The 9,151-nt window shown below is 34.7% G+C and overlaps 2 protein-coding genes across 2 annotated transcripts; both read right to left on the reverse strand.

Moving 5' to 3' along the window:
- Positions 1-808: 808 nt before the first annotated feature.
- On the reverse strand, positions 809-2,556 carry LOC145054435 (uncharacterized). The gene is made up of 3 exons (XM_079002633.1): positions 1,893-2,556; positions 1,118-1,189; positions 809-1,026 (listed from the first exon to the last, which is right to left on the reverse strand). Exons 1-3 carry the CDS (start codon positions 2,475-2,477, stop codon positions 1,024-1,026), a joined length of 660 nt encoding a protein of 219 aa, XP_078858759.1. The 5' UTR covers positions 2,478-2,556; the 3' UTR covers positions 809-1,023.
- Positions 2,557-3,780: 1,224 nt separating this feature from the next.
- On the reverse strand, positions 3,781-6,857 carry LOC145054436 (nitrate regulatory gene2 protein-like). Its single transcript, XM_079002634.1, has 4 exons — positions 5,568-6,857; positions 5,269-5,444; positions 4,899-5,122; positions 3,781-4,687 (listed from the first exon to the last, which is right to left on the reverse strand). Exons 1-4 carry the CDS (start codon positions 6,640-6,642, stop codon positions 3,907-3,909), a joined length of 2,256 nt encoding a protein of 751 aa, XP_078858760.1. The 5' UTR covers positions 6,643-6,857; the 3' UTR covers positions 3,781-3,906.
- Positions 6,858-9,151: the final 2,294 nt, after the last annotated feature.

Genomic DNA, 9,151 nt, shown 5'->3' on the forward strand with positions numbered 1-9,151 from the left:
TATTTCAATAACCATTCAAATAAAATTTGAAAAAGGTTGCAAACTTCAATATTGTTTGATGTTCAAGTTTGAACATAATTACAACCATAAACACAAAGATAAATTATTAAAAAGAAAAACTAACTATTAAATGTTATAAAAGAAAAAGAAAAGGAATTATACTTGTTAAAGACAGGTTTTAGTAAATAGGTTAAATATTTTGACTTGATTAATTAACAGATTGAGAATCTTAAACTCAACCAACTAATTATCGAGGATTGTTTGTGTTGAGTTGGCAGTTTGTGTCTTTTTTTGCCAACTCTACAAAATATAGTGGGTTTTCTATAAATTATCCTATATTTTTTGGTTTTATCTATATAAAAGATGAAATAAAAAATTTCCTTCAAAAAGAATCCCGTCAAACCGGCGTCAAAAATGTACTTCAATACATGTCTCCTAAATTATTTTATTCAAACACTTTTTATATCACATCTAACACAATAATCATTTATAAAACAAACTAAAAAAATCTGCTATCATGTCTCAACACTTAAAGATAAACTATGTTGACATAATTAAGAGCTAATCAAAAAATGACCAAAATGGGGAAGGATATATCTCCAAATAACTACCTTTTCAGCATATGTCACAAAAGACCTCTGAAACATGTTCAAAACTCCAGAACTTTTGATTTTCACTTTCAGTACTTATTTATGAGATTAGCTTTTTTCATACCATTTTTTTTTTGGAAAATGATGTTCAAAGTAGTTACACGTATTTCAATCAATAAGGTGAAATAACAATGTGTAAACAAATCAATAAGGCGAGATAACAAAGTAACAATATGTAAACTGGAGTGTATGATGTCATTATATTTACATTGGGGTTTATTTTATGAATCAGCTCTAGCACAATAATCAATAATCACCCCGAAAAAAAATAAAAATAAATAAAGACTAATTTAAGGAGAATTTACCTAAAACCATAGCATGATTTGTTTCCTTCTTGATAGCTTTAGTTTTGTCAGTGTTCTTCCACACCACATCACTGATCACAAAAAAAGACTCATTATTTTTTTGTAAACTGGATTTGAATCTTTTCATTATATAATGAAACTTGGAAAAGGGTTTCAATTTACCGCAGGATAACAATCTTGTCGTTCGATTGTTTGATTGTTTATGTTCATCACAACCTCACATGATAACTTGGCCTGTTCATCATCATCAATTATTAATAGAAGCAAATATTTGACAGATGAGAATAGAAGATTGAAGATGGAGCAGATATGCATGAATTATGATAATGGGATCAAGGTTCTCTACAACAGGTATGAATCATCAAAAGGATCAGCTTTTTTACCAAAATATGAACAACCTAGCACATGTATGCTTTAAAACGTTAGGTGATGTTTCTTTCTTTTGTTCATCACGTGTTGTCTGGATAAATGATCAGAGATCATTGCAATATCCAATCAAAAAGTACTAGACTGCAGGTTATATATTGAGATATAGATCCAGATGGCTTAATATGCACCCTAACAATTCTACCAGATGGAGTTTCAATTGCAACTTCAATTAGTAACATTCATGTTTATGAAATGCATGATTTTCTCAAGAGTGTAATAGCAGTTATAAAGAACGCAAATTTGAGTGGATAAGGAAAATGAAACTTTGTTATGGTAATTTCTTTACTTTGCAATAACTGGAGCTCATAACAATCAATATGATACACAGTTCTATAACATCAATCAAATAGGAAGAGTTGTGTTTTTGGAAGTAGTAATTAACTGGTTATCAGCTATAACTTGCAATTAACCACGAACTGAAGTAATAAATCCGCCAGAAAACTGCTTGTAGATTATGCGTTCATATAGTATTATATAAGTTAGAGATTAAGCAGACAGATATCCATACCGAAATTGGCAGTTGAAAGAAGAAAATTCCAAGACTACCGCGAATTTCAGGGGTCGTGGTAAACGGAATCGAACCTTTCACCAGATCTTGAATCAGAGAAAACGCTTCGGAGATCACTTCTGATCCATTAAGAACCAGTGTAGCATCGATATACGATGTACCGAATGCCTTAACCTTTCCATCATCCGATGTGACAAACCCTAGCTGCTCTCCCCTGTACCCGACCGAGACATTGAGAGACTCGTAATTGAGCGAGTAAACATCAGGATTACGAACCTTAATTTTTACACCTAACACAATATCAAGGGAGATCTTAGGAACAGCGTGTATTTTCAGGCGGTCGAGGCGGAGATTTACCACTTTCAGGTAAGGATCAGAGGGCCAGAGAAAGTAGAGAGCGACGGAGAGAAGGAGGATGGTGCTGGCGCAGGAGAGGTAGCGACGGCATAATCGACGCCACCTGAGGTGGCCGGAGGGAGAGTAGAAGGGTAAGACAACGAAATATTGGTTTTGTTGAGGAGTAGAAGGAAGAGCATCGTAGCGATAGTCGGTGGGAGGCGGTGGTTCGGGTTTTCCGGACTCCATGATTTCAAAGTTTCGCTGTGGTTTCCGCTATAAATAGCAGGCCTTTTACAAATTGTGCAGTGTGCACTTCGGTCCTCGTTTTTCTCTCTGTTAGTTATTAGTTTTCATCTCAAGTTGGTTAATAGAGAAGAGAAAACCTCTTAAAAACTCAATATATTTTCATTTAATTATTAAAAAAATTCTTTTTTTCAGTTTGAACGGTGGTTTGGTGCAGAGGGCAAGAACATCCGATAGAGCAGTATCCGATAGAGCAGTATGTCATAACACCCAACAAACCCGGGTTCTATCCCTCTCTTTGGAGATAACAACATCCTTAGCAACCAAGTTGTTCATTAAAGGACTTCATTGTTTTGGACGTGGATAGAATTCGAAACCATTCCCTCATAAAGAAAGACAGAAACCAGAAACCCTGTGAGGAAAAAACTTGAGTGTGTCTCCGTCTAGTGCACTAAAACTCTTATATTTTCTTAAATTCTTATTTCAATTTTTTGAGTTTAGAAAAACTCAATTTATTTTCATCATTGCATTAAAAAAACCACTATATTATTTATTTTTAGTACATCAAAACTCTTATATTTTTTAAAAAATTTTAATCTAATAGATTGTAACAATCAAATTGTTGAAAATGGATTGCCTAACATTTTTTACTATCTAAGGTTTACCCAACTCAAAACCTTAAATTAGACATTTTAAAAAATATAAGGTTTTTAATGTACAAAAAAATAATATTGTGATTTTTTTAAGGGTTTTGATGAAAATGTGTTGAGTTTTTCTAAGATTTTCCCTAAATTAATTTATCATATCAATTTTGTCATTACTTCCGTAGAAACCTTCTATTTCACTTTCCCTAACTTCTTATCAATCAATTGGCAGCTGATTCATCTTTTATATCATACACACCAAGAGAAATTTTTTTTGAATATTGTACAATTTAAACATAATAACAAAAACTGTTTCTTACATTGACTACTAAGTGCCTATGCACTAGCAAATCAATCCGAAAGTTTTAGACTTTTATGACTTTTTGCAAAACGACAGCAAGCTCCAGAGGACCTCGACTATAAAGTGGAGCGTTTGTATCATCTTTCTATCGAACCTCCATTGTTGCATTGCATGAACGACTACTTTCTGGTGAAAGTTTTGGGGATTGAAGCATCTGAAAATTGCATTGTAAGTTGTTCTAACCATCAAATTTCATGTTTGCTTTTATTTGATTTCATAAATAACGATGATTTTTTTATTAGTGGTTGATATGGCATCCACATCATACAAAAGAAAGGATAATACATAAAATATAGGGTAATACCAAAAATGAAATCACATTAACATGCAACTAAACCTCCTTCACACTTGAATCATACAAATCAAATTAAGAACCTTTACCAAATCATACAAACAAGCTGCTTACATCATCATATCATCATATACCTCATGAAAAACTTGCATTTGGATTTTGGTTCATCCTTTGAGACCTCAAGCTTTTATACATATGTGAACAAGCCCAAGAAAATTCCGACATTGCCCTGAAAACCTCTGGTAAACCCGTCTTCAAATTCATCAAAGATTTATCCCTCACCTGAATACACTGCCTCTGGTACCCTTCTTCCTCTTCCTCCAATCTCTTCTTCAACAACTCAACTGTAATTTGTTGTTCAGCAATCACTTCTTTATCATGCTCCATATCTTCCGAACTTCTTTTCTGAATATACCTATTATACCAATCTTCAAACTTCCGTGTTTTTCGCGTCAACTCCCTTCTTGTTTCCTCACATCTTTCCTTCATTTTCATTTCATCTGTTTGGTACTGAAAGATCGTGTCCATGACAGCTGCAAAGTTGTGTATAGCGGTTCTTGCTCCTTCTTCCGGAAGCTTCTCGAGGAAATCGTTCCATGTCCTCAAAAGGGATTGGATTGGTGGGGTTTGTGGTCTTTGAGGTGAGGAGACTTTTTCTCTTAGGTTGTTGTCGATCGGGATAAGGTTGAGTTTTAGCCAATTGTTGAGGGCTTTTACGTATTCTTTTTGGTGTGACATGAGTTTTTCAAATTGAGAATGCCACATTTGGACATGATCATGAAGTTGACTTGTGTTTTTGTAATGGAGTTCGGTTGTTTCTTTTGGTGAATGAGAGATGTCAAGAGATCGTAACGCTTGAACAATTTTTGATTGGTAGTCATGTTGTAATTTCATGTTTTCCCACATTTCGGCCATCCTGTTTAAAAAACATTTACAGTTAAAAAGGTTATTCTTCCAACAACCCCTGACACACAGTCTGGTCATCAAGCAAGGGTCCACAGGGAGCTGGCCCACATCAAGTAAACAACTACTTTTCCAATCCACATTGGAAGTGGATTTTTCTTGGACTTTTGACCATTTATCTTAAAGAATAATTTTGAGAAGAATTATACGGATTTGAAACTTACCCATTGACAAGTTGAACGAGTTTTGGGTACAATTGTTCATCACGAAGCCGATTGATTTCAGAAACGGTTGAATCCATTGATTGCATGTCTACGATGTATCTTGTGTGCAGATGACTTACAGTTGCTTTTGTTCTCTCCAAATGATCGGTGCTAGCACCACGTTTTTTGAGTTTATTTAGTGATGCGATCTTTTTTTGGTACTCAAGTTTCATCAATTCACCTGCCTGTTGACTTGCGCATTAATCAATGTGTTCAACTTAATCTAGTAAGATATATATGAGTGTTTCTTTTTGACTTAATATAGAAAGATGACTACTTTATACAGGAAACTTAATGGAAAATGTGATGTGATTTGGGTGCATCGAAGTACCTTGACTTCATCATATAGCTTCTTCTCCCATGCAAGCATCTTGTCCAACACTGTAGCATGGGTTTCATTCTCTTCAGAATCAAAGTCATCCTTCTTATCATCAGCATCTGGTAATCCTTTAAAAGACTTATTCCATGTAATCACACGCATGACTCTTGCAGAATGATCTATATGCCCTGAAAACCAACAATCCAGTCACAGATATCAGCATTAAGAGAATTTTCTACTAAGTTTTGGATCAAATCTTGCAAACAGTTTACTACCCAGTAAAATTAAGAACATGAATCATGTTGATATACCTCGATTATCTGCAAAATTTGAGTGGTAATGCAGTCTATTGGCCTCGAGCATCTTTGAAACCTCATTGGCGCTTTCTGACGCTTGCAGAAAACAATCATCAAGCTTAGTAAATATCTGCAACAAGTCCAGACTCTGTCCACCACCACCCTTCCCGGATGATCTTCTGCCTTCTGCTGGAACTGACACAGGAACCCGAACCTTCTTTACAGCTTTAGGTAGGGGTGGTGGAGGCTCTTCCTCCACTTCGGTTGCCAATTCTTCAACCTCATTATCACCACTATCGCCACCTCTTCCATCGCCACCGTTGTGATTCATATGATTCTTCATAGACCTGTGTTGCACCTGCACCTCCTCCTCCTCCTCCTCCAACACTTTCCGTTGGTGGATTTCTTCGCGTTCGAATCTACTGCTCTGGCTATCTGCTTCAGCCAGACTCGGGCCTGTAACGTTTTCCATCGACGGGAAAAAGTAATCCCATGAAGACATCCCGTGAGACGGAGGTGGAGGTGGTGCGGCACGATTGAGAGTGTTTTCAGTCGGACGTGGTGGCGTTGGCTGTGGTGGAGATGGCGGAGGGAAATCCTGTTTTTCGGCCTCTCTTTTCGAAACACTTCTGACACCGGCACCAGCGGAGCTTCTAGAACTAGTCCGGCGCTTTAAGCTACGATCATCAATCTCATCATCCTCGTCGCCTTCTTCGATGATCGGGTCAGGATGCGACTTGAATTCCGGTTCCGAAATGGTGAATTCCGGCATAGTAGCGGCGCGTTGGAGAGGCGGTGGTGGGGGCGGAGGGAGGTTTTCGTATGGGGGTTGTGGTGGTGCTGGAGGGAGAATGGTTGTCGAAGAGGAAACTGCGTCAACAGAGGAGGGATGCCGGTGATCAGAGAATTGAACCTCGCCTTGGGCGTAGTCACTAAGTGCGGCGCCGGTGTTCTTGAGAGCAGCAGCGTAGGAGAAGTGGGCAGCGGCGAAGGCGTTCCGAGCAGATACTGATTCTTTCATCACTGTTTTCCTTTCCTTGCACCGATTCACAATTTCTTCGTTCTCGATCTTCGATTGTGTACAACCCATCTCTGATAAGATCCGACTGATCTACAAACCAATTATTTAGTAGAAAATTGGAGGAATCAATTTACAGTGTAATCTGAGTGCTTTCTGGTCTGTACTCTGTACAGAGTAGGGAAGAACGGAGAGAGATAGAGAGAGGTGATTTGGGGATACTGAAATGCGAATGTTAGCCAACGCGAACATCCATGATGACGATTGTCAGATACGGCGACGTTTTGCAAGACCGACAAACACTTGGAAGCTCTTTTGTACAAGGGATTAGGAAAGTCAAAAAGATTGCCATATATATATTTTCACTTCGACCCCTCATGTTGTAAGTCTTATGATTCTAGACCCACTACCTTTTCTTTTAAAATTTAAGATTATGTTCCTTTAAACCATTTATATGTTCTCTTTATATATTATACGAATAAATCACCTCTTTAATAAAAGAATTTTTTTTAGGCCATATGGTACCTTTCTACATAATACTTCTGCCACATGGCACTTTTTTAAATTCTCAACTAATGGTTTATCGCTCATATAGTCTCAGAAGAATCTTCAAAACGGCAAAACCATCAACCATATTTTTCTTCGAAATTAGCAGTACTTTAAATCTCTCTAAGGAAATAAATTTACACTTGACTTCATTGCTCTCTATATCCACCTTCTTGCCATTGTTCTACCTTCACTGTCATTTTATGCAAAAACAAGTCGTTTAAGCACACCTTTTTCCCTCTAAACCTTTTTATTCTATCAAACATACTATAAAATCTCACAATTTGGTCTTTCATCGTCCAGTCGAGAAATCAGTTGCTGATAATCAATATTTTGGGGTTGATTAGCAAGATTCAAAGAAATTATGAAGGTAATCGCTTCCAAATTTTAATCTCTGTATAAATATAAGTCCACCACATTCCTTTTTACTGATCAATCGTTGAAAGTTTTTGAACTCTGGAGTTATTTGATCTAGAAGTACTGAGTTATTTGATTTTTGAACTCCAACGTTGATCAAATTTCATCTTTGGTTTCGTTTGAATTGGAATTTTTCATGTATCTTTTTCCTATTCATCCTTTTCAATTGAATGTTTATGGTTCTATAGATGTTCTTTTATCAATTTCTTTTATCATTTTTCACTAATTTGTCAACTAATTTTTTACTATTAATATTGTTTCTGAACAAATATATCAAGTGTTCCACAAAATTCCTCAATGGTTACTTAAGGGATCCACACATTAATGGATAAGACCTTTATTATTATTTCAAATTTTGGTCAAAATCTAATATGTTTAATTTTTAAATTTATGCTGATTTTTCTTAAAACTATTGCTTTATTTGCAAGGTATTTGACTATACAATTTATATGATTTTTGTACAAGAATGAATCTAATCAAAAACCAAAGATTTTGAGAGTAATAATAAACTTATCCATTCTCCATCAAATTTACTTGTCAATTTGACAATTATTATATGTTGTTATTTGAAAATCAAGATTTTATTGGCTATTTGTTAGTTTAAAATTTTCAGAAAGTAGATTATCCATTGGAGTGGGATATTTTTTATCTTTGTTAATATGATATTCTCAAAAATCTTGAAGGTCCTCCTCAGGTTTGTAATTTTAATTTTTATACCAAGTATTTCTTTCAAAAATGATATTAATTTTATTTGGGTAAATGATAGAAAAAACACTTGAACTTTTCATATTTTTATTGATTTAGTCATCTCGCTATTTCTTTTGGTATTATTTAAACCATTAAACATTTTTTTATAGTTAAAAAAAATCAATTTTCCGGTTATAGTTTTGTTACAGAGGGAAAATACAAAAAAACAGAGTGTATTTTAACCATTTTATCTGTTTAGCCATTAGATTATTATCGACTTATCCACTAAACTATTATTTTAATAATAAAAAAACAATAATTTTTTACATCAGTAAAATGGTGACAATATGTTTTGCTTTTTCAAAATTAGGTCACTAGGAAAAATGATTTTTATAAACTAAAAAATATAAAAATATTCTGGTTAAAATCATTATAAAAAATAGTTAAGTGGCTAAATCAATTAATGTCGAAAGTAAGTTGTAAGTTTTTTTTTGTATTTTTCCTTTTTTGTATATAAATGAGTTTATTGTTTCTCATTGTTATTTTTTCTTGTATGCAAGTTAAACGGAAAAAATGATGTCCGCATCTCTCCTATGTTATTTGGATTTCAATTTTTAATATTTTAGATATTAAGAGAGGAAGGAAGAATGGTTAGTTTGAACCTCGAAGAAAAAAAAAGCCCTGCTTCAATGTGCAATGATGTTAAGATGTCATATGCATAAAACTTATGAATCAACTTTATCTAAATGAAAATTTATGTGTTCACCCAAACTCATACTTATCTAAACTACATCGGGCCTAATATCTTGCCTAAAGACCCATTCAATCCATTATATCAGTTTATTTATAGATTCAACTTAACATGTATATTATTGCAAAACTAACATCATTGTGTTCAACGGCCCGAGATCAACATTTTAATGTGAAAGCT

This window comes from Lactuca serriola, chromosome 5, assembly GCF_051521515.1.
Source record: "Lactuca serriola cultivar US96UC23 chromosome 5, Lser_US96UC23_V15, whole genome shotgun sequence".
NCBI classification, from domain to species: Eukaryota; Viridiplantae; Streptophyta; class Magnoliopsida; order Asterales; family Asteraceae; genus Lactuca; species Lactuca serriola.

What these genes read in the sequence shown, in the direction of transcription:
- LOC145054436 (XM_079002634.1), bottom strand. Translation starts at nt 6,642, where the DNA reads ATGGGTTGTACACAATCGAAGATCGAGAACGAAGAAATTGTGAATCGG. An exon ending in AAATTTTGCAGATAATCGAG is followed by an intron (nt 5,445 to 5,567) that starts GTATATCAACAT and finishes GTTGGTTTTCAG; the next exon opens with GGCATATAGATCATTCTGCA. An exon ending in AGCTATATGATGAAGTCAAG is followed by an intron (nt 5,123 to 5,268) that starts GTACTTCGATGC and finishes GCAAGTCAACAG; the next exon opens with GCAGGTGAATTGATGAAACT.
- LOC145054435 (XM_079002633.1), bottom strand. Translation starts at nt 2,477, where the DNA reads ATGGAGTCCGGAAAACCCGAACCACCGCCTCCCACCGACTATCGCTAC. An exon ending in TCTTTCAACTGCCAATTTCG is followed by an intron (nt 1,190 to 1,892) that starts GTATGGATATCT and finishes GATGATGAACAG; the next exon opens with GCCAAGTTATCATGTGAGGT.